We start from the raw sequence: 26,327 nt of genomic DNA on the forward strand, positions 1-26,327 counted from the left end.
TGTAAGGGTAATTATGGGTAATGTAGTTCACACTTAATTATTATCGTTATCACTATTATCGTTATCATTATTATTGATAATGAAATAAGAGACATTTTAGTATAGCAGTAGTACTTTATAAAATAGCCGTGATGATAAACTAATGGGAAGCCCGTCGCTCACTGTTTGCCTCTTTCCGCGTAGCATAGCAACGGTGCTAGGGAGTTGTGGGAAATGTAGTTTTCGCTTCTGAATGGGTTGTGGAAATATTAAGATAATAAAGAGAAATTTTGGTATAGCGATGGTATATTGGCAGGCTACCAAATAATGAGAAGACTCACTCACTCCTGTATATTTAGCTATATACTTCAGAGTCGCCTAGTAGTCAATGCGAGCATAATCGTACATGTAGTTCTTAATATGGCGATCACTACATCCAGATCTGCGCACTGTCAAAACATCCCATGATCTACTTTGTTTAAATCACTTATATATATATATATATATATATATATATATATATATATATATATATATATATATATATATATATATATATATATATATATATATATATATATATATATAGTAACACTATAATTATCTCCTAAAATTAACAGCAAGTATTACTTGTTTTTGTGCAAAGGACATGGATAGAGGTCCTATGCTTTATTCTAACTGTGATTGCTAAAATAGGCTTGATAATAGAACTTATTCACTGAGTTGGTCGGCCCTTACACAGAAAACCCCTTTCTAACCCCGACAATCTAAAAGAAGGGGCTAGCTGATGTGTTCTCCAGTCGTGCTGGAGACTAACTCAAATTGTACCTCTTTAATCCTTATTAAAAACATGTATCATTTCCTCAACTCTAGGCTCTCCTGAACCACTCCTGAGATCTGGAGCTTCCTATATTTAATATAAACCCTTTCGAGACATGTTTGTGACTGGGTGTGATTGGACTGACCGGTTTGCATTGTCAAAACTTTATTTCTCTCACAGGCTGAGAAAACTGAAGAAGGTCTGAAATCACTCCAACAAATTCCTCAAAGTTGGCAGCCCTGTCCCATTTTCATAAGTTGCATCATGTAGTGACACACCTTTAATAAATGAGTGAGTGAATCGGCTGCTTCAGTAATTCATCTGCAGCACATGAATTGACTCCTTTTGATTTGATTCATTTTGAACTGGTTTCCCAGACAGGGATTGAGCTTAGTCCTGGACTACATTATGTTCCAGTGAAGGATCTTCACTGACTAAGCGTAAGCCTTGTACACGTAACGGGCACATAGCCATTAATCACCTCCTCCCTTTATGCTTGTGTTTGAAATGTTTGTCAAATTATATGAGGGAAACTGGCTCCTGGTGTGCCTGAACAGACATTATTGGCTTTGCCTGCTCTTTCTGCATTCGATTGTAGAGAGTGACAAGTGTATAAGGTTCCCAGCGTTACTGTGTGTGTGCTACATGTGAGAGAGCCATTGCGCTTTTTGACCTTTACACTTTCAGTCCTTGTTTGATTAATAAACATGTGAGAGTTAAACATTAGTGGATGTCTGCAGTTGGTAAATCAGGTCAAGCAAGCTGATATATGACCTTAAATATTATCATAGGTCCAGTTGAGGACTGTGTCTAAATGTATATGTTCATACACTTATAAATACAAATAAAGGTGTTACAAAGGGTCCTCTGATTGATGCCATAGAAGAATCCAATTTTGGTTCCATAAAAAAAAACATTTGTAATAAAGATCTTTAAATTGGCAAAAATACAACAATTTTACTCCTTTAGACCTTTGAAAGGTACTGTACAGTCACACACTCTGTTTTAAACATGGTTCCTCATGGATCCAAAAGTGGTGTTCTGTGGCATCACCCAGAGGAACTATTTGTAGCACCTTTATTTTTAAGGGTCTTTAAAACTGTTCAGTTTTGGCTTTATATGTTTGAGTGTAGACCCATTTTCCTGAATGTCTGCCCCCAAATGCTGATGAATGCTGCCATTGCTGCGTTTGTGAGGAAGCAGAGTTGGTTTCAATAGGTTTGGCCTCTTCTTCTTTCAGGTCTAAATCAGACCTGAGTGGTTTTAGTGGGTTTGTCCCACCTGGCCGCTTCGTCTCATCATCCAAATACAACATAATGTTTTCCAACCCAGGTGTTCCTGGGTTGCACATACCTGTTATTTATTTTAGAAGGATAGCTTCTAGAACTGTTTTTACCATAGTATGCACGTTTTATTGCACAACCCTACTTCTCTCTACGGCCTCAGTCTTATTTATTTATTGTACTCTGCCCATACACTTTCTCGTTTGCACTGTCTGCAATGTGTTGTGATGTCTGTATGCACTTGTTCTGTACTGTGTGTTGCACCATGGTCCTGGAGGAACGTTGTTTCGGTTCACTACTCTGTATATAGTTAATATGACAATTAAGCCTCTTGTCTTGTCTTGACTTGACCTGACCATAATTCAGTCCCTGGCCCATGGCTTTAGTTCCCCAGACACATTAATTGTTAAGAGCCAGATTATACAGGCAGATTTTGGGGTTTTAGGAATGCTGCACTTCTGTAGGCTGGTTTATGGAAGAGTAACAGTGCCCTCTAGTGCTCAATAAGTAGGATGACTGTGGCCCTACTTTTTCCACTACAGTCTACACTCTCTACAGTCTACAGTTCTTTACCATTTCGAAGGTTCTTCACATGCACACATCTCTTTTAGAAACAGGGTTCTTTATGGAACCTAAAGCGCCTCTTCTGTGGCACTGAAGAACCATTTAAAGAACCTTTATTTTTAAGAGTGTAGTAAACTACCACTTTTGGCCTGTAGTATAACCTCTCCTTCTCCGCTCATCATCCTCTTCACTGAGCAGCTGTGTACAAATGAAACTGTGTCTGTGTGCATGTCTGTGTCAAACATATAAGCACTAAAACCTTGTATTTTTACATGAATCTGACAGTTGTTCTTTACATTGTGTCAAAATGACTTGGAATAAAACATCTTTGTACTCTATTCCTGTCAGTAAGCCATATCTGATGGTTATCTTGGTGGTTATCCTATTGCAGTTATGCTATGCTATACTCTGTGATTGCTGTAGTATGCCAGGTGGTTGCTGGGATGTTGCTAGGAGTTTATTTCGGCGCAAAAACTACACAACTACTACATGGATGCATACTACATCTGTTCTATAGAAAGTATGCACAAGCATACTGTTTTGCTGCTATTATTATTATATACTACAGATGCATAATACATTCTATAGATGCATCCTTTATACAGAATGTTTTCTATAGGGGCATGCAGATGCTACATTCTATAGATATATACATAGATATATATAGATATATACGTCTATACTGTGTTGTACAGATGCGTACAACACAGTATAGACGTATACTACAGATACATACTACATTCTATAGATATATACTGCTCGCTACAGATGCGTACAACACAGTATAGACGTATACTACAGATACATACTACATTCTATAGATATATACAGCTTGCTACAGATGCGTACAACACAGTAAGGACGTATACTACAGATACATACTACATTCTATAGATATATACTGCTTGCTACAGATGCGTACAACACAGTATAGACGTATACTACAGATACATACTACATTCTATAGATATATACTGCTTGCTTACAACATTGCTTACAGATGCATACAACACAGTATACATGTGCATACTACATTTTATATATATATATATATATAGCATGCTCCAGATGCATACAACACAGTATAGATGTATATTACAAATACTAGTAGAGGTGTACTATGTACTATGGATGTATACAGCATTCTATAGATGTATACTGTACAATAAGGCTGCATACTACATTCTACAGATGTGTACTTTATTCTATGCATGCATATTATATACTACAGATGTATACTACATTCTTTGGATGTATATTATATACTACAAATGCACACGGTTACTAATGGCTCTGGGAATGCATTGCTACAGCTTGCTACAGATGCGTACAACACAGTATAGACGTATACTACAGATACATACTACATTCTATAGATATATACTGCTCGCTACAGATGTGTACAACACAGTAAAGACGTATACTACAGATACATACTACATTCTATAGATATATACAGCATGCTACAGATGCGTACAACACAGTAAGGACGTATACTACAGATACATACTACATTCTATAGATATATACTGCTCGCTACAGATGCGTACAACACAGTAAGGACGTATACTACAGATACATACTACATTCTATAGATATATACTGCTCGCTACAGATGCGTACAACACAGTAAGGACGTATACTACAGATACATACTACATTCTATAGATATATACTGCTCGCTACAGATGCGTACAACACAGTATAGACGTATACTACAGATACATACTACATTCTATAGATATATACTGCTCGCTACAGATGCGTACAACACAGTATAGACGTATACTACAGATACATACTACATTCTATAGATATATACAGCTTGCTACAGATGCGTACAACACAGTAAGGACGTATACTACAGATACATACTACATTTTATAGATATATACTGCTTGCTACAGATGCGTACAACACAGTAAGGACGTATACTACAGATACATACTACATTCTATAGATATATACTGCTCGCTACAGATGCGTACAACACAGTATAGACGTATACTACAGATACATACTACATTCTATAGATATATACTGCTCGTTACAGATGCATACAACACAGTAAAGACGTATACTACAGATACATACTACATTCTATAGATATATACTGCTTGCTACAGATGCGTACAACACAGTAAAGATGTATACTACAGATACATACTACATTCTATAGATATATACTGCTTGCTACAGATGCGTACAACACAGTATAGACGTATACTACAGATACATACTACATTCTATAGATATATACTGCTTGCTTACAACATTGCTTACAGATGCATACAACACAGTATACATGTGCATACTACATTTTATATATATATACAGTGAGTCCAAGAAGTATTTGATCCCTTGCTGATTTTCTTCGTTGGCCCACTAATAAAGACATGATCATTCTATACTTTTAATGGTAGATGTATTCTTACATGGAGAGACAGAATATTAAAAAGAAAATCCAGAAAATAAATCTAAGGAATATATATTAATTGATTTGTATTTCATGGAGTGAAATAAGTATTTGATCCCTTAGTATTCATTAGCAGTTCTGGCTTTTACAGACCAGTTAGACACTCCCAATCAACTTGTTACCTGACCTGAAGCCACCTGTTCTCACTAATCACTTGTGTGAAAAACACCTGTCCACAGAATCAGACAGATCACACAGATTTCAAGTCTCCAACATGGGTAAAACCAAAGAGCTGTCACAGGACCTCAGAGTCAGAATTGTTGACCTTCACAAAGCTGGAATGGGCTACAAAAAGATTAGTAAGGTGTTGGATGTGAAAGTAACAACTATTGGTGCAATTATCAGAAAGTTTAAAGAGTATAACATGACAATCAACAGACCTCGGCCCGGTGCTCCAAAGAAGATTTCGCCTCGTGGGGTGGCAATGATGCTGAGAACAGTCAGAAATCGTCCTGCAACCACTCGGCAGGAGTTAGCAAATGACCTGAAGGCAGCTGGGACCACAGTTTGCAAGGAAACAATTGGCAACACTTTGCGCAACAATGGATTCACATCCTGCAGTGCCCGAAAGGTACCCCTGCTGAAGAGAGCACATGTGGAGGCGCGCCTCAAGTATGCCAATGATCATTTGAAAGATGAACCAAGTTATTGGGAGAAGGTTTTGTGGTCAGACGAGACCAAAATTGAACTTTTTGGCCTCAACTCCACCCGCCATGTGTGGAGGAAGAAAAATGCTGCCTATGACCCCAAGAACACTGTGCCCACCGTCAAGCATGGAGGTGGAAGCATAATGTTTTGGGGGTGTTTCTCTGCCAAGGGTACAGGGCTACTTCACCGCATCACTGGGAAGATGGATGGAGCCATGTACCGCACAATCCTGAGGGACAACCTCCTCCCCTCTGCCAGGGATCTGAAAATGGGCCGTGGTTGGGTCTTCCAACATGATAACGACCCTAAACATACAGCAAAGGCAACAAAGGATTGGCTCAAGAAAAATCACATTAAGGTCATGGAGTGGCCCAGCCAGTCGCCAGACCTCAATCCGATCGAAAATCTATGGAGGGAGCTGAAGGTCAGAGTTGCCAAGCGACAGCCCACCAACCTTCATGATTTAGAGAGGATCTGCAAAGAAGAGTGGGCCAAAATTCCCCCTGGTGTGTGTGCTAAACTTGTGGTTAACTACAACAAACGTCTCACCGCTGTGCTTGCAAACAAAGGCTTTGCCACTAAGTATTGAGTGTGTTTGGCAAGAGGGATCAAATACTTATTTTCCTCATTGAAATACAAATTAATTAAAATATATTCTTTAAAATTATATTCTGGATTTTTGTCTTGATATTCTGTCTCTCCATGTTAGAATATATCTACCATTAAAAGTGCAGAAGGATAGTGTCTTTATTAGTGGGCAAACAAAGAAAATCAGCAAGGGATCAAATACTTCTTGGACTCACTGTATATATAGCATGCTACAGATGCATACAACACAGTATAGATGTATATTACAAATACTAGTAGAGGTGTACTATGTACTATGGATGTATACAGCATTCTATAGATGTATACTGTACAATAAGGCTGCATACTACATTCTACAGATGTGTACTTTATTCTATGCATGCATATTATATACTACAGATGTATACTACATTCTATGGATGTATATTATATACTACAAATGCACACGGTTACTAATGGCTCTGGGAATGCATAGAGAGAGCAGCTTGTGAGCTTTAGATTGGATCTTACTCATTAAACACCTACATTTGCATTTTAATGTGAATGTCTCAAATATATCAAATCAAACCAGAAACAAGCAAAGATATAATCGTACAGAAATAATTAACTACGAAATTCAGATTTAGTTAATTCCGACATATATGGACATGCATTTGTGTTAGCTTGGTATATACATATACATATTATCAGTCCAGTAAAGCACCCAGACCTGAATAGTGTAGTTGGGTACACTGTAAACATTCACCTACGGAGTCTGTTTTTGTATTTTGCTGTATGTACTAGTGAACGTGTGTATGTGTGTGTGTTTTCTCGCCTTATGTTTTCTGTGTGCGTAGGATTGGTGTATGGCTCTTCGTGTCCATCCCTTCAACCATCACTTGCTTGGGCCTCTGCAAACGGTGTTGCTAGGCAACCCCATCCTCAGCTGCTACAGTCCCTAATGGGGCCTTAAGAAGAGCAGGGCAGGTGGAGCGTACCATTACGTGGGCTGGTGAAGGGAGGGGAGGGGGCGATGTATGGTGATTATTAGCCCTAGTTTGACTCGGGGCATGGCATTTAAAACCTTCAGCACCACTGAATCTGAATCAGTTGGGGACAAGGTAGTGCCAGATTAAACATAGGGGCCTAAAAAAAAGAGGACTGCGCTTGGGCATTATTCTTATAAACAGAATAAACCCACCCTACCTTCGACTCTTTAAGGGAGACCCACTGTTTGTCACCTTGACTGCATTCAAAACCACATACCCACATACTGTACTATCCTCTACTATACTAATGAATGTCACACTAATGGTGGTGCACCACCACAGTATGGTGATGTGCAGTTCTGTATACAGCCTAAAGCTGAATGTTAATATTATTGGTAGATGGTTCCCATTGTGTTTGTTGAAGGCTAGTTCTCATAGTGAAAGTTAGAAATTAATACCAATGCTCTCTCTCTCTCTCTCTTTCTCTCTCTCTCTCTCTCTCTCTCTCTCTCTCTCTCTCTCTCTCTCTCTCTCACACACACACACACACACAGTAATTATACCAGGTGTAATTAGGAGTAAGTGTCCTTTGGGTGTCTCCAGAGAGGAAAAGCACTCAGGAGAAGATTTTTAATTAACCACTATGTGAAGTTATTCAGGGTTATTCCGAGTTGTAAACGTGCGTTTGCACAAAGCCTACAATTCCTGTTTTCCTCGTGTTTTCTCATTTTTAGATTAGACTTGATTGAGAATGAGATAAATATAGACTTAACCCAAACGAGAATGCTCCTTAATGTCGATAAGTGAGGGTTTCTGCTGTAGCAGACCCCATTCAACTCGCCTTAACACGGTTCCACCGAAAGGGGGCGCACTAACAAGCCGTCAGTCTGTGGACAGCGAGGAGGCATGATTTTTTTCTGCACCCGTTATCCGACAAACCCCGCCCCCTGCGCCGGGACTGACTGCTAGCAGACCGGCTTGTCGGAATACAGGTGGATAAAAAAACAACGCCTGATAGCAATACAGTACGACGCGACCATTTCGAGTAGAAATGCGTTTCCGTGCTTTACTTTCTGAGCAAGAAATCTTCATTTCGTCAATAAACCTTTAACTTTAGCGCCTATAACCAACCTTAATGTAAACATCTCTCAAACGCCCCCACTAAATGACCCTTTTTAACGGGGGGGTGATCTGCTTAATGGTACAGTCTCCATAAAATGGGTGTGGTTGAATCTTGCATATGATATGTTACGTTTTTTTTTGCTTAGCGAACGATTTCACACGGGAGCAGGAGCACGTTGTTGAAAATATTTAGCTAATATAACGTATTTTTCTTGCTTGAAATTCAGGCTCGTCATTTTTTTAGTTTGCAGAACCAGATTCGTACTGATGGGTGCCCATCGTATGCGCCCCACCGGCCAGATAACCAGATAGTGATTTTGCCTGTAACGGTTAGACTAGCCTGTACTTTTTTATTATTTTTATTATTATTTATTTATTTTTGCCCTATTTCTCTGCAGTATTTCGTACATCGACACTGATTTAGCTCCTACTTCGTCTCTCTCCTTTTTTGGCCGACGTGCCATCGTTCAAGTCGAAGCGAGAAGAGGAGAGGAGAGGAGGAGGAGGACGAGGAGGACGAGGAGGACGAGCAGGGAGGAAGGAAACGAAGAAAAAGGCACGAAAACGAAAACAAGCAAAGAAAAAAGACTGAAAACGAAAAATTGGAGAGCTCAACTCCGTTGCGGACTCGTGTTGGCTTTCTCAAAAGGACAGGGTGTCACTCAACCCGTCAGGGGCTCAAGAAACGAGGAAACTGCCGTTCCCGTTGCAGGAGTAGGGAAAACAGCCAGTCTGCTGGTGAAATGAAGTCCCCGGCCTTCATTTTGAACCCTTTTTGATGCGTTTTGCAGAGCAGCATCGCTCAGGCCTGACCCACAGCTGCCATTATGTCTGCTCACATCTGAAGACTTTGGGGAGAGAAAGACTGCATCGCTTCCTCAAGCCTTCCTCAGAGCTCTCTCTCTCTCTCAGCTAGCTATAGTCTTCCTACTGAGGCCGGAGGAGGTGAACAAACAGGTAGGCTGGTTTTCGTCTGGAAAAGCTCATGTAATGTTAGTCTAACTATGTGTAAATAGGTATTGTGCTATAAAATGTGCAATGCAGACTGTTCATGTATAACGAGGCAGTGGTTGGCGTCATTTTCGCCAGTTTCTGGTCGTAATTGTCCGTTCCACCTTAAATGGTGCAGCAGTTGCATTCTGGCGCCTGTAGGCGCCAGAATGCAACTGCTGCACCATTTAAGGTGGAACGGACAATTATAATATACCAATAAAAAGCCAACTTTATTCGCCTTCATTTGCACAACTGTACCTCAAATAGCCAAAAAAGAATACAAACCGATTATTTAATTGATTAACTCCACGAATAACTATAATTTTCTGTCCTTATACACGAGCTCTTTACTATAAAGGGAGGCTGAATTATATAACACCATACACCGGTCACTTTTTACCCTACATCTTCATATAAGTGGTCTAATATGTGTGTTAGAGTTTGACTTGGCTGATTTCTGAACCATCTGAACCATCAGCTGGCTGGATGAGCCTGTACGACCATATGGCACGTTATACAGGCTTCATAAGGACCAGTGTCAATATTGGTGACATCTGGACTTGGTGGATGCTTCATATTCAGGGAATTGTATTCATATAGACTATAGTGTGCTGGTGATGAATGGGGATAGGAAATTCAAGTGGAGTGGGAGCAGCTGTGAACTGCAGTTATACTGCTTTTTAGCAGCAAAAAGAAGAAGCCTATGTAGAGATGTATTGTCTTAGTACATTACATTAATTGGTAACACCGCTATAATTAGACCTGTGTCAGCTATCTCATCTGATAGTCTTGCAGTGATTGTAGTCCAAATGGAATAGGAAAGAGGGGTGTTTTGTGACTGGGGGTGGCATTCCTGGATATGCATATGTGCATACATACATCATCGGCTCATCGATTTGCTCGAGGCAAGCTGGAACGGTTTAAAAAAAGCGTTGATCTGAATGTTCACCATATTACAGATGGTATTTTTAGAGAGATGCGGGCCACGTTTCTAGCTCGTTCGGCCATGAGATGCCCACAGAATTGAGAATGTGCCTGGAGGGGTGCGGCCAGCCTGGCTGGCCTTTTCACTGTGCAGCAGAAGGATGTGGTCACAGTGGCACTGTGGGGTCTACTTGGACTGTAATGCTGGACATTTGCTTGCAGAATTGGTTTCTTGAACCATTTTAAGAACTGATAGTATCCAGAAGGAGATGAAGCCTGAAGCTGAACTGAACCTTAGAATTCTGGACCCCAGCACCAAGCATCATGACACTATACTGGATGCGTTGCCATTTTTGCTCATTGAAAACGAGCATGATTTGAGACCATGGCCTGAAACAGGTGATTGTGTCAGACATATTGTAAAGGCAGAACAAATGTTTTTTAATCCTCATTTAAGGAAACACCAGATAATGAAATCTCTAAAAGTCTTAGTATTGGGCTTAGGTACTAATGACCTCCATGAAGGATTTCCTGATGTGATGAGAACTTTGGTTCTTTTCATAAACCTGGTTGAAATAAACATCCAGTTTAGACATGTGGATTAGCCCCGTCTGGACTCCTTTGCTATTTAAGATGATCTGCTACACTTGTTCCATATAAACGAACCCATGTCCCAAAATATGACAGGTTGGTGATAGGAATGCACAATAATATTGGTATAAATTGAGTGTTTAAAAAAACCTATGATGATCATAGGACAGATGTTTAGATTTGGTGGATATTTGCATTCGATACTTGATGATTTATTAAACTCCTAAAGAACAGAATGTTTAGGCGGTGCTGGACTACTTCACTAAATGTGTTGCATTTTACTGCATCTCTAAATTTATTTTCTACATTTAATATTTAATTTAATACTACCCAATTTGGATGGCCAATTCCTGTTCATGTGAACTCCCCCTATCACTAGTAATTACCCCAACACCAGGAGGGTGAATACTAGCACACAGGTGAAACCAGCCATCGCCTCTTTTCGTACTGATGCAGCATCACTAGGCAGCCAGGGTGCTCTAAGAGAAGCGTGGCTCCCCAGCCCCGATACAACAGCTAACAGATGCCTGTGCTGACCGGCATCACACTAGGAGTGGGGAGGAAGTGCCATCAACCCACCTTTGAGAGAGCATGGCCAATTGTGCTCTCTCAGACTCCGGCTAGTGAGTTAATCCACTGGACCAATTTCTACATTTAAAAACATTAATATTTTTACAGATTTTCCGATCTGGCCCGAGTAGTCAAAAGACAAAATGCAGCAGTAGTGCCTGATATCAAAAAGTATTAGTCCAATAATTTATACACCCTCTCTTTACATTTTTCTTCTGGGACATGAAACAATTAAATCAATATTAGTGTAGATGTTGCATATTCTAATTGTGCTTATATTGGTAGTGTTATTTTAGTGTCATGATGCTTGGTAGTGTGTTTAGAACAGATCAAGTTTTGAAAACCTCTGAGAATAACGTAGGTATGTGAGGTGTATGATGATTGTTATTATGATGATTTCTGAGCATATTGTAAATATCGTCAGTACTCCTAGATCACTAAAGAACTGCATGTTTAATGTTACAAAGACAATAATTACTCCAGTATAACTGAAGCTTCTGTATTACACTGTTTGAAACATTTAAGAGAATTTTAGACATTAGCAGTATGACACAGTATCCCTAAAGCTCGGAGGGTAAGAAAAATATTGGTGCATCAAAGTATTGCGATATTAAGTTTTGCAGTACTGTATAAATTCTCAAACAATATGAATTTTTAGTTTATAAGGATTCATGTTAGACTCATGGTTCATTTTGTGTTGTGATTAAACTCAGTTTAAGCAGTGTTGTCTTCAGATCCCAGTGTTTTGCATAAAAAGTAACCCCCTTGTATCATTCCACATATGGTATCACCAAGCTCTTGCCAATACACGGCTCTAAACACAACGCCTTTGGACAGCTAAGGGATGCATGGAGTAGACTGCTAACCACTAATTCTGTTAGGTCATCTAGTGGACGCCCATGCTAGCTAGCACCACACAAAGTGCACAAGCAACATTCAAAGGGCACAAAGTCAATTGTGCTCAATGGTCTTTAGACTCACCGGAGAACTGACAGAGACCGCATTTAGATGGTTGCGCCACTCGGGTACCATCAATAGTTTTGATTAAAGTGGTACCACTAAAGCAGTTTTATCTGTTCTAACTAATCAAACCACAGAAAGAACTAACAAATGTGTGGTATATTATATTGTGTTTTAGAAAATGCTGCAAGTATTGTGCTATTACAGTTCTGCCATATCACACTTCAAACAATGGAAATATTCTGTGGCCTGTGTACATTAGCAATGCATATGAAGCCCAAGGGTGCCTCTCAGTACATCCCAGAAATTCATATGTGTAGTCAAAATGAGGTCAACTACCACCACACATGTGTCACTATACACACATATATATATCCAATTATAGGTTGTATCAAATTATATCATTCTTAATCTTATGTGAGATGAGGAAATTTCAATTTAAAAGCTTTTCGTGACTGTTAGTGATTTTCCTCACATTAAAAGTGTGTCATTACAATATAAAGACTAAATGTCTACTGATTGTTTGAATTGGTGCATATGGGTTAGAACAGATAGGTAAGCTGACCAACCTTCCATATCAACACTAGGGATCAAACCAAATCTGTTGAGCACTGTGATGTGACATCCTGTGCAGTCCCTGGCAGGTCCTTAACCTGTTTTTCACTGGTAACATTAGGATTCACTTGTTCTGTTTAGCTCAGTTCACATGCAAAGTGCTCATCTGAGGGATGTATGGCTTCTCAGAATCTCGGTGTAACTCTCGTACTGCACTGCGCACCTGTTAACGGGAAATATGCAAATCTAGGTCATTCACAGCATGCAGGACAGTTGCCGTATGGTTGTTGGTTTGTGCTGTATTTGAATGCACTCACAAACACATGCAAAAAAGGAGCCTCATTTGAATGTGTTTACATGCTACAGTTCGACAGTGTGGATGAGCAGGAAAAACGGACAGTAAACATCCAAAAAATCACAAGTTTAAAAACATGTAAACTACAGGAAAAGTGAGTTAGAGTATGTTTCCTTACAAACACATTTCAGCCAGGGTTTCTTTATTGTTTTTTTTTTTTTTTTTTTTTTTTTTTCTTTGTCCAATGTAAGACATAAAACCTCTCTCAGAGTTAGAAGTGCTAAGTGGCCTTAGCTGGTACTAGCACCATTCTGATACTAAGTTTCTGTACTGGAGCAGTATCAGTAGAAAATGCTGCAACGCGTATCGGAGAAAAAAACGGGAAATTATGTGACAAATTTAGCCTGTAAAAGCACAAAACTGGATGCATTGTTGGAAAACAGACTGTTACAGTAGATGAAAGAATAACATCAGTAAATCACATGATAAGGTCACATGGTAACAGGAGAGGTAAAGTAGTAGAGTGTTCATGAGAGTGACATAGTAGTACAAAATTGGAAGATACTGTCTCGCAGTATTTTGGAGATTCTAAAAAATGTATTTGCTGCCTTGTTCTATACTAATGTACACAAATGTTTGTGGATACCCCTTTTAATGAATGCATTCAGCTACTTTAAGTCTCATCCATTCCTTGCGCCAAGATCTAATGGAAAGATTTCCCTGAGCAGTAAAGACAGTTAATCCAACTCTTTGAAGAAGCAATGAATGGACAGGTATCCCAATACTTTTGTCCAAGTACCTTAATCTAGAAATAGCCATTAAACAACAAAAAGTGAGACAGAGTTACAATTTATCTTTTGTATATCATCTTTCAGCAATCCTAATCCTGTTTGGGCCTCATAAATTACCCCTGGAGCACTGGTTACACTGGATTACGCTTTTATCCAGATTACAGCAGATTAAAGTGATCACTACTATCCCTCCACTGCAAACACAGATTATTTCTAATGGCAGCTAACAGTATTGCCCTGATTATGAGGGAATTATATGAATGTCTAGACATAAATAGCAATAAAAAACATTGTTACACATTACAGTAATAAATAATTAACACTGTCACCTAGTAGTCTTAGCTCTTGGATGGGTTTACTACATGTTTTAGTTCTTTTGATATTAGACTGTCTGATTTGTCCACAGTTGATTATATTGGAGTGCTCTGTTGTTTGACCCAACAGGTGGCTGAGGTTAAAAGTCAAAGTTCATTTCAAGATGAGTGAGCTGGAGCAGCTTCGGCAGGAGGCTGAGCAGCTGAAGAACCAGATACGAGTAAGAACATCTTCATAATACCATAGAATTACTGAATTTACTCTGCATACAGATGTGTTCTTTGGCAAATGGCATGGCGAAAGGGCTGTTTATAGGTCAATTATTCTGCATATGTCGACATGGGTCATTGTTCAAATACTGACTGTTTTCAACATAGACCTTCAACAGATCGCATATGTCTTACATTATCTCTTACAATATCTCTTTACACAACTGGCAATGTCCCAGTTTGAGGCTGATCTAGGTGTATTCTGGATTGGCTATTGGCTAAACAAAATCATAGTGCAAAACCGTTATTTCACATCAGTAGCTGACAGAAAACAACAGATACCAGCTCAGAATAGGAGAACCACTATACACACCAAACAAAGTGATTTCACTGCAGTGGTTTAACTAAGTAACTGTGAGCTGAATGATCAAGTAGGTCAGTCAGACTGGATTTTAAGGTATTAAACAAAACAAAAAAATAAATAAAAAAAAATACTGTAACAAATGTTTACCTGAAACACAGTATCTCATCATTCTTACAGTATCTCACAGTACTTCATAGTAACTAACAATATCTCATAAATCTTACAATATCTTTTACAGTACCTCATAATTATTATACTAACTCATGTCTTATAATTCTTACAATGTCTGTACCAGTACCCTATACTTTCAATAGTAACTCACAGTACCTCATAATTTAGTCATAACTTAATTATCTATCTCACAGTATATCATTCTTACTATCTAACAGTACCTTATAAGTCTTCATGACTCACAGTATCTCATAATTCTTACAATATCTCACATTACCTCTTAAATCTTATAATAACTTAATATATCTCATCGTTCTAACTTGTAAATTTTACAAGTGCCTTATACTCTCACAGTGCCTTATACATCTCAGTCTATATCTGATAATCTTGTTATTTCTCATAGCTCTTATAGTAACTCACAATATCTCATCATTGTTACAATATCTCTCACAGTACCACATAACTTATAGTAAATCACAATAGCTCAAATATTACAGTAACTCGCAGTACCGCATAACTCTTATAGTAACTCACAAAGCTCATATATTACAGTATCTCACAGTACCGCATAACTTATAGTAACTCACAAAGCTCTAATCTTACATTATCTCACAGTACCACATAACTCTTATAGTAACTCACAAAGCTCAAATCTTACAGTATCTCTTACATCTCACAATTCTTACAATGTCTCTAACAGTGCCCCATAACTCACAATATCTCATAATTCTTATATCTCATGCAGTGCCTTATAACTCTGATTGTAACTCACAATATTTAATAATTCTTACAATATCTCTGACAGTACATCATTCATCATGTTCTTACATTATCTCAGCTTAATACAGCTTTATCTCATAACTTACAATAGCTCTTACATTATGTCCTACAGTCATTTTTACAAGTCTACTCCTGGTCAAATGAGGACAATAACCAAATCCTTTACTGGAAACACTGCTGAACATATTTTTTTCTTGTTTTTCCAAAGATCTGTTTCTGTTGATTTACTAAATGTAACATACTAAATGTGTGTATATATATTTAGAATGTAAAGCATTTTGCATTTTAGGGGTGCTCAGTTTTCTGTATAAACTTGTAACATACAGTATCTCATAATATCTCATAACTCTTACAATATCTCTCACAATATCTCATTATTCACTTGCAATAAAACTAGAATCAAATCTTTATTGACTCCTTTAGTATTGTTTATTACTTAAATGCAGGGCATCAGGAGTGAGTAGGTGTGTATTGGCTTGTAGTAATTCCTTGCTTTTACTGTTTTTTTTGCAGGATGCAAGAAAAGCATGTGGGGACTCCACCCTCACTCAGGTAGAATATACGCACAAACACATGGAATACATACATGGAATTTGATACATACAGAGAACAAGATGTTTAATTTAATGATGGATCAAGTATGTAATGTATGTGTGTGTGTGTGTGTGTAGATAACAGCGGGGCTGGACCCAGTGGGTAGGATTCAGATGCGGACGAGGCGTACTTTGCGAGGTCATCTGGCTAAAATCTATGCCATGCACTGGGGCACAGACTCCAGGTACAGCACACACATCCTCACAACCTACAGGCCTGCTGTAAGAACATTTTGTGGCTGGGCTTTCTACTACTGAGGATTGTCTTTCAACATGCTATAAAAAGCAGAGGTGAAAAAAGGCATTGATCAGTGCAATTCACTGCATTGATTTCACAATGTTAGAGTCTATTACAGTAGGTAAGAATAGTGTTCAATAAAGGATGCCCTCAAATAAGAGAATCCTTTTGCTGTTATTGTTTTTATTGTCTATATCCCCATACTGTATAAATAGTCACATTTGTGTTTTCAGTGCGTTTGTTTTTTGTATCAAATATTCCTGGCTGTGACTTGCTGTGCACATTGTGTCATTTTGACTTCATCCACAAGAGGGTGCCATTAATCACTGAGTAATGAGAAAGCTATGCAGTCAGTGCAAGTCATGCTCTCCCCTGTCCCTTCCTCTGTTCCTCCCAGGCTCCTGGTCAGCGCATCACAAGATGGCAAACTGATCATCTGGGATAGCTACACCACTAATAAGGTATATACATTGTAATGCATAGTAGATATTAAAAGAAAGAAGGGCTTTAGTGTAATCAGAAAGTAAATGGTGGCATTGTGCCATCTTTTGTGATAGATATCGGATCAAGTCAAGTCAAGTCAAGTGGGTTTTATTGTCATTTCAACTACATACAGAGTACACAGTGAAACGAAACAACGTTCCTCCAGGACCATGGTGCAACATAGACAGTGCATACAAAACACAAGTGCAACACAAACAAGTGCGGACAGACAACACAACACAATACAGACAGAGAATAATAAATAATTAAATAATTATTATGATTATAATTATTATGATGCTGGGACCAGTAGAGTTTCTGTCAGACTGGTTATGAAATACAGCTCTTGGAAAAAAAAATCTTAAATTTGCATCTCTATGTGTATAGCAGCCATTTTATTCCAGGCATTTCATCAGACAAAGCTGAGTTACCTGCATTTGCATACTATGAATGGCATAAAGTCATCCAACAGCAATGTGAAAGACTAGAAAGACTTAATGTCTTCTTACATTATTTATTTTTTGTCTCTGTCTTTTACTAATTAATGATTATGTAAAGCTGCTTTGTGACAACAACAGTTGTAAAAAGCGCTATACAAATAAATTTGACTTGAGTTGACTTGACTAATAGAGAGCCTGCCAAGACATGAAGTCTATGATTGGCAGTCAAGGTTATTTCACCATGGTGATTTTTGGATGCTCTCAAAGTTCAAATATTAGTAGTATTAGTGTTAATATTAGTGTTGTTTAAAAATTAATAATTTATTTGCATTATTTGAGCAGTCGTTCTTGAAGACTTGTCCTTTCTGCAAATAAATGCTCTAAATAGCAATATTTTTATTTGGGGAATTGTTGTCCATGATTTATGAAATACAACATAGATGTTAATTTCCTTAAACACATTGCCTATGAATAGTAAAACCAGAGAAACTGATAATGCAGGGTGGTCTCTTATTGTTTTTCACAGCTGTATGTAGCGATGAAGCTGATCCTATTTCAGAATTATAAGACACTTTTAAATCTTATTAGTGTTAAATCTTAATAGTGTCTTTCACGTTTAAATTTTTTTTGGGCAGTCAAAAGTATGAAATATCTAATTAGTTACTTAACCCATGGTACACACCAATACTTATGTCTGTTTGCTACATATGGCTTTGATTAAATGGGTGATGAATATATTTATCATCAAAATATTCAAATGAGATCTCTTGCCCACTTCTTTCTAAAGCCTTTTGCAGTGAATACATGCACACAAAATAATGACATGCTTTAATGAAATTATTTATTATATTATTATATATATACTGACTACATATAAACCGCTCTAAACTGTATAAGGTCTGTCAGGTGTTCTCAGGCATTCTGAGCAGAGAGATACGTACGTTTACAACTTCTGTCTTACAACTGCAGTGGTATTTCCTTGCAACCACCTGTGATTGCCCATGGTTACCCCCTTGAGAACCACTGCCTTAAACATGGTGGACTGCAAATGTCTACAAAAAAATAAATAAATAAAATGACAAGAAATCAAAATCTATCAAGCTGCGATATTTTTAATCTTACACAATCTTGCACAAGAATGTCAGGTAAAGATAATTTCTCTTACCTGTCCTTAAAAAAACAAGAAAAGATTGTTATTGCTAGCAGATTTTCCATTTCCATTCTGTGTAAATTAAAATTGATAAAATTAAAATGTTAAAAGAAATGCATCTGACTTTTTTGTGATGAAAATGCTTCACATAATGATGTAATTTCCTGCAAAAGACTTGTTGATAAATTGCTAATTTTTAAAGTTGTGTTTGACGTTTCCATCTGTTATTTCCTGTCATACATTTCATACCCTTGGCTTCCACAACGTCCCTTAAATGTACTGTTCAAGACATTCTGTCCATTTGATCATTTATTTTTTTCCATCAGAACCAATAGGCACAGGATCCAGTTTCTCTGTCGTATAGAGCTGTCTGTGGACTTTCCATTGGAAAGGCTTTAGCCTTTTCTGAACCTTTTCCTAGGCTGGTTGCTGTGTCCCAAACCACACATGTCTGTACTTTACTTACTGCACCAGTTTTGCTTTTCGTTCCGATCAAATAGAAGCACACCTGGTTCCTCTACCTGGTTTAATCAGTTGATTTGTGGTTTTCAAACAGTTGATTGGTACTTTAAGGAGTGCTTGTGCTTGGTTGTAATGAAAACCTGGAGACACACTGGCCCTCTGTGGGTGGGTGTGTGTGTAGTGGCACTACAACACAAATGCACTTCTAAGGATTGTGCACTATTTTTATGTTCTATTTTAAGTACTATTACGTTTGTTAGTGTGTGATTTGGGACACAGCCTAAAGCATGCTACGCTATCTTCAGCCTCTACAAAATATAGCCTCTGTTTCTCTGGCGATCCTGAAGTATCCCTTGTCTTGAATGTTTTCCTGTTTTCTATAGGCATGGTAGGACCGGGGGTTGCGTTCAGATAACATCTATTCAAAGGGTAAAAGTTGTGCATCTTGTGGTTAAAAAGAAGCAGCACATACTTTGTAGGGGGCAGGTTAAGAAATGTGATTAACAAGTAGATAAATGGACCTCAGGAATGAGGGCCTCAGAAAGGACCTGTTAAAAAGCTCATTAGTTAGATCAGGTGTGTTTACAGCAGGAAACCTCTAAAATATGCACCAAAATGTTCAAGGGGTTCTCCAGGACAAAGGCTGGGATCTACTGCTATATGTGTATAATGGTTGAATTGAAACACGTCTGATTGGGCAGATCCACGCAATCCCACTGCGGTCGTCATGGGTGATGACGTGTGCTTACGCTCCATCCGGAAACTTTGTTGCCTGTGGTGGTCTGGACAACATTTGCTCCATCTACAGCCTGAAGACCCGTGAGGGCAACGTCAGAGTCAGCCGAGAACTACCTGGACACACAGGTACACGCACGCACGCACGCACGCACGCACGCACGCACGCACGCACGCACGCACACACACACACACACATACATTCAGATACAGGCGTACTTTTTGGGGGGTTTGCTCAGGGTATGATGGTATGTTTTGTTTTTCCTGTGTGTGTTCCCTAGGTTACCTTTCCTGCTGCCGCTTTATTGATGACAATCAGATCATCACTAGTTCAGGAGACACTGCCTGGTGCGTTTGACCCTCAGTTCTTCTCATATTAACACGTTCTAGTGATTTTGGCAAACTGTAACTTTATATTCAATATATCTGCAGATTTAGCCAATAGCAGGTTAGCTCCGCCCACTCATACTGAGTATGAGGAAGGCTATAAAGAATTTCGAGGAGATCAGAATATGTCATAACTTTATATCGTTGCTGGCATGCACAAACCAAGATGCAGGTTTCAGTGATCTGAAAATTCAGTTTCAATTCAATGTTTCCTTCAAGAAAAAAAAAGCTACATTGGATTTAAAGGGAACCCTGACTTCCTGGCTTATAAGCAGCAGTATGGTGTAGGTGTCCGATACTGTTATTCTTTTTTGTATAATCCATGCAACATACTTTCTTTATTACTATTAATTTATTAATACAAAATAGGCACTGCATGTAAATTCTACTAGTAGGTTGCCTTTTCTGTGGCATCTAATGTTTTATTATTTTTTTTTTTACCCTGCAGTAATTTTATCTATTTGATTATGATTAAACCAAACACAAATGTTCTGTTTTACATTATATTTGAATAGTTTTGGCCATGTGTACTGCACTTGAAGGCATACAGTTTTAAATCTTATTACCATAAATTATTAATGACCCCAAATTCAGTCTGTTACCCATGGCATGGTTGGTATCTGGCTTCTTTAGTTTCAGACAGAAGATGCTAGGCTAACTAAGTAATAATAAATAAAAATTATATGAAAATTAACCAATGAAAATCCGACATTGATTTTGAACCATGCTTCAACAGAGTTATTTTAAAAAGTAAACTCATTAAACAGGCCTGGACAAAAATGATGGTACCCCTGAAAATAATGTGACCAAAGGGACATGTTAAATCAAGGTGTGTCCACTAATTAGCATCACAGGTGGTTACAATCTTGTAATTAGTTAGTGGGCCTATACATAGGACTACAGGTAGTCACTGCGCTGTTTGGTGAAATGGTGTGTACACTACACAGCATGGACCAAGGAGATTAGAAAGATAATTATAGACAAGCATGTTAAAGGTAAAGGTTCCAGACCAGCTTGATGTTCCTGTGACTACAGTTGCACATATTATTTAGAAATTTAATCCATGGGACTGTAGCTAACCTCCCTGGACATGGCTGCAGGAAGAAAATTGATGACAAATCAAAGAGACGGATGATACGAATGGTAACAAAAGGTGAATTAAAGGTGAACTTCAAGCTCAAGGAACAACAGTGTCAGATCACACCATCTGTTGTTATTTGAGCCAAAGTGGACTTCATGGGAGACGACCAAGGAGAACACCATTGTTGAAAACAAATAATAAAAAAGCCACACTGGAATATGCCAAATTACATGTTGACAAGCTCCAAAGCTTCTGGGATAATGTCCTATGGTCAGATGAGACAAAAATTGGACTTTTTGCCAAGGCACATCAGCTCTATGTTCACAGATAGAAAAATTAAGCATATCAAGAAAAGAACACTGTCCCTACTGTGAAACATGGAGGAGGCTCTGTTCTGTTCTGGGGCTGCTTTGCTGCATCTGGCACAGGGTGTCTTGTGCAGGCTACAATTAAATCTAAAGACTATCAAGGGATTCTAGAGAGAAATGTGCTGCCCAGTGTCAGAAAGCTTGGTCTCAGTTGCAGGTCATGGGTCTTGCAACAGGATAATGACCCAAAACACCCAGCTAAAAACACCCAATAATGGCTAATAGGAAACATTGGACTATTCTGAAGTGGCCTTCTATGAACCCTGATCTAAATCCTTTTGAGCATCTTTGGAAGGAGCTGAAACATGTCGTCTGGAAAAGGCACCCTTCAAAACCTGAGAGAACTGGAGAAGTTTGCTCATGATGAGTGGGCCAAAATACCTGCTGAGAGGTGCAGAAGTCTCACTGACAGTTACAGGAATCATTTGACTGCAGTGATTGCCTCAAAAGGTTGTGCAACATTTCTATCCAGGCCTGTTTCATGAGTTTATTTTTTAAAATAATTCTGTTGAAGCATGGTTGAAAAGCAATGTCTGACTTTCATTGGTTCATTTTCATAGAATTTTTGTCAGATTCAAGTTATTTCTGTGACCATTGTAGGTTTTTCTTTCATTAACCGAGGGGTACCAACAATTTTGTCCACGTGTGTAGCTAACAAACACTGTCACTGATCTCACTGATCTCAGAAATGTGCTTATTTAAACATTAAAAACGTAAATGAAAAGGATGGACCTTATTTAAACATTTAAGCTAAAACTATGTGTTGCTTCATAAAGTGAAAACGTTCAACCTTGGCATGTCTGAGGATTATTATTATATACATATTTTTTTTATCAGAACATGCAATGTCTCCTAAATAGTAGGGGAAAACCTTGCTCTGGTTGCTCTGTGAAGCCATTTAGTAGTTTTTTAGTAGCATTTACATAGTTTGTACAAAGAAGGCAGTAAATCCAGTTCTTATTTTATTGTAAGTAATTGAATTATGAGTGACTTGAAGTTGTACAGTGTATATGTTCCAGTGCCGGTAAATAATTCTTCTGTGTGTTTCTGCCTATGTGTGTCAGTGCTCTGTGGGACGTTGAGACGGGGCAGCAGATCACTCTATTTTCGGGCCACAGCGGAGATGTGATGAGTCTGTCTCTCGCTCCGGATTCCCGTACGTTTGTGTCTGGAGCCTGTGACGCCTCCATCAAACTCTGGGACATCCGCGACAGTATGTGCAGACAGACCTTTACAGGTCATGAGTCCGACATCAACGCCGTCTGTGTAAGTATACAATCTCATAATGATACAGTCACGACTAAGAACAAAATGAGAAGGTATACTAGATCTATATTTGGCAAAATTTGGATAAAAACATGGAAAACAATAAAAAAAAAAAGATTCTGTTCTCCAAGTTTAGCTCTGTTCATGCCTGGCATTAACATCGACTCATTATAAAACATCATTTGATCATTAGTAAGTGAACATTGAAATGTAGTGCAGTTTACACCTGGCGTTTTCTTGAATGCATCTCCCTTGATTCCGAATTTTTGGCTAGAAGAAGATGTGCGCAATATTAACATCTCGCTGCATTTGTTATAGAAATCCTTTCTGCGGGGCTGAAATGTTCAGGTTAGGGGCTATTACTGACATTCAGTACATATCAGTCATGGGTTGCCAACACAACTGTTACACAAGAAAGAAGTTTAGTCTATTCTGTGATGACTCAGTTCACTAGATATCAACTGACACTTTATGTGGTCATACATACGTTTGATCAGTAATCAGACCTCTTATTATAGGATGCCAGGTGTCATTGAAATAGTAAGAGCATCTTAATGGAAACCCACTTAATATACAATTAACTTGTTCCCTCCTCTCCCCTCCCTCTATTTCTCAGTTCTTCCCCAGCGGCAGTGCATTTGCCACAGGTTCGGACGACGCTACCTGCCGGTTGTTTGACCTGCGGGCAGATCAGGAGCTGGGCCTTTACTCCCACGACAACATCATCTGCGGCATCACCTCAGTGGCTTTCTCCCGCTCAGGCCGCCTGCTGCTCGCCGGCTACGATGACTTTAACTGCAACATCTGGGATGCCATGAAGGGCGACCGTGCAGGTAGGCCAGAGGGAAAACGGCCGTCATGACTAGATTTGGTACAGTTTCAAGCAAAGTTGTGGCATTGTCCTGATCATTACTAAATTGATAGTTGATGGACAAAGGGTCTTACACTGACTTCCATTCAAAGTAAATACCATTTGTGCCTTCTTCTGTGAAGTCACTATTGACTTCATTGCCGTGAATGGAGATCTTAAAAAAAATAAATAAATAAATAAATAAATATAAATATAAATATATATATATATATATATATATATATATATATATATATAAATATATAAATATATAAATATATAAATATATATATATATATATTGTGGATACTCAGCATTACAAGGTACAGAATTATGCTTGGATTATTCTTTCCTTCAAAAATTGATGGAGGTCTGGTTATTTTTGTCAATTTGAGACAATTTTAAAACAGTCATTTTGTTGAAGCTGCACTAGATTATCCTTTCTGCCACCAGATGTCGCACTAGAGTGCCAGCATCTCAGCTTCATATTCAGCAATGCATACCTTGTCCTGTTCCCCTCTTTACCTGACTGCTGTGCTGCTGTGGCTAACCTGCTCCAACCCTGCGGAGCCCGGCTGTTAGCGTTGCGGCTAACCTTCTTCAGCTCTGTGGATCCCGCCTGCAGTTCCTGTTAGCATCTCCAAGCCAACCCTGCTGAACCCGGCTGTTAGTTTTTGTTTCTGTGGAGGGTTTTTGAATGGTCGCTTTTACCTAACCGTTTTGAACTGCACTTTGCTATCTTGCAACGCTCTGCTGCGTAGGTGGTCTTGGTCTGACTACAAAGTGCAGAGAACACCACCATCAGGATGCCTTTACTCCACTACGTCTATTTATAGAAATGTAATTATTTGTTTTTTTTTTTTAAAGTCGGATATCATGCCTTTAAAACATACCTGGTTCAAGTCCAAACCCAGTCCAATGGACTGGGACATCTAAGTGTTAGTCTTGTAGCTCCATTGCAAAACCATAGAAACAAATGACCAAACTTTTGTCTGAGTGAATAAATGTGGGGTAAACAGCACAACTAAATGAAATGAGATCACAGGCTTGCAGTGATGGCTTTAGAACCGATCAGTTGAGAACTTCCAAATCACGCTTCTAAGGATAAGCTTTAAAATCCTTGTTCTCTCTTTGTTTTAGGGGTCTTGGCTGGCCACGACAATCGTGTGAGCTGTCTCGGCGTGACTGATGACGGAATGGCAGTGTGTACTGGGTCCTGGGACAGCTTCCTCAAGATCTGGAACTGACCTCGCATACATACACACTTATTTAACAAGCACTCACATTACACCCTACCACACCCAGTGTATGCCTATTTTACTGTACATATTACAAACACCCCTCCCTCCCTTTCTCTCTCTCTCTCTCTCTTCCTCTCTCTCACACACACACACACACACACAGCGTATTGTACATAATATATATAACGCCAACTAGGTATGAGTTTACAATGACATTGCTTTATATACATAACGCCACATAAATCTGTACATGTCGCCAGTAACAGTGTATGCAGGTTTGGCCCACTAGAGCTGAATACGAATGTTCTATTACACACACACACACACACACACACACACACACACACACACACACACACACACAAACTGAATAAGTTGGAGGACTCGTTCAACACCACGTAGAATATACACAACTCTTAAGTGACAAACACATTCGGAGAAGAAAGGGTATTTCGGTGACGTGTCAGACACATCAAATTTGGACTTGTACTTAAAATATGTTTCTTTGAACACAAACACTGGCAGTCAATCACTCAATTATACTCATCCGATCTTTTCAAGACCATTTTTTTGTGCTCTGAGAAGACGACAACTTTTTCCGAACTTTTTCCATTTCGTTTTTTATGTTGTATTTCCCACTGTTCTAAGAAGCAGGTTTTCAGTATAGATGTGTCTGAAGTGAAGTGGCTCTGTGGGTAGTGTGATATTGTATTTAATTAAGAAGAACGAAGACGAAAGCACTAAGAAAAAGAAGGATGTTGCAAAAAAAGTTGACACACTGGAGGCAAACTCAAAGAAACGCCTGAATTTTCCACCATGTCAAAATGTCTGGGAGGAGTAAAATTCCACTATTTACGTAGATCATGTTTTTGTTTTATTTTTTTGCACCTGCATATAAGGTATATAAGTAAATATAACGTTTTACGGTTTTTGGTTTAAATGTTTTGTTCTGTTAATATTTTTTAAATGCTTATTTTATTCATGTTTTCCCCGTGTGCCTCAGATTACACTGTAAGGACAATGAATAAACGCTGAAGAAAAAAAAAGGACACTTTTGAAAATGTGGT

At 38.6% G+C, this 26,327-nt stretch overlaps 1 protein-coding gene across 1 annotated transcript; it reads left to right on the plus strand.

The window, feature by feature from the left end:
* The first annotated feature begins 8,572 nt into the window (after positions 1-8,572).
* gnb2 (guanine nucleotide binding protein (G protein), beta polypeptide 2) lies at positions 8,573-26,309 on the plus strand. Its single transcript, XM_072674280.1, has 10 exons — positions 8,573-9,405; positions 14,572-14,662; positions 16,480-16,518; positions 16,638-16,744; positions 17,195-17,258; positions 20,034-20,196; positions 20,349-20,415; positions 22,968-23,169; positions 23,786-24,002; positions 25,160-26,309. Exons 2-10 carry the CDS (start codon positions 14,606-14,608, stop codon positions 25,264-25,266), a joined length of 1,023 nt encoding a protein of 340 aa, XP_072530381.1. The 5' UTR covers positions 8,573-9,405; positions 14,572-14,605; the 3' UTR covers positions 25,267-26,309.
* The last annotated feature ends 18 nt before the right edge of the window (positions 26,310-26,327 follow it).

The sequence above is a fragment of the Salminus brasiliensis genome, chromosome 1, assembly GCF_030463535.1.
Source record: "Salminus brasiliensis chromosome 1, fSalBra1.hap2, whole genome shotgun sequence".
Lineage (NCBI taxonomy): Eukaryota > Metazoa > Chordata > Actinopteri > Characiformes > Bryconidae > Salminus > Salminus brasiliensis.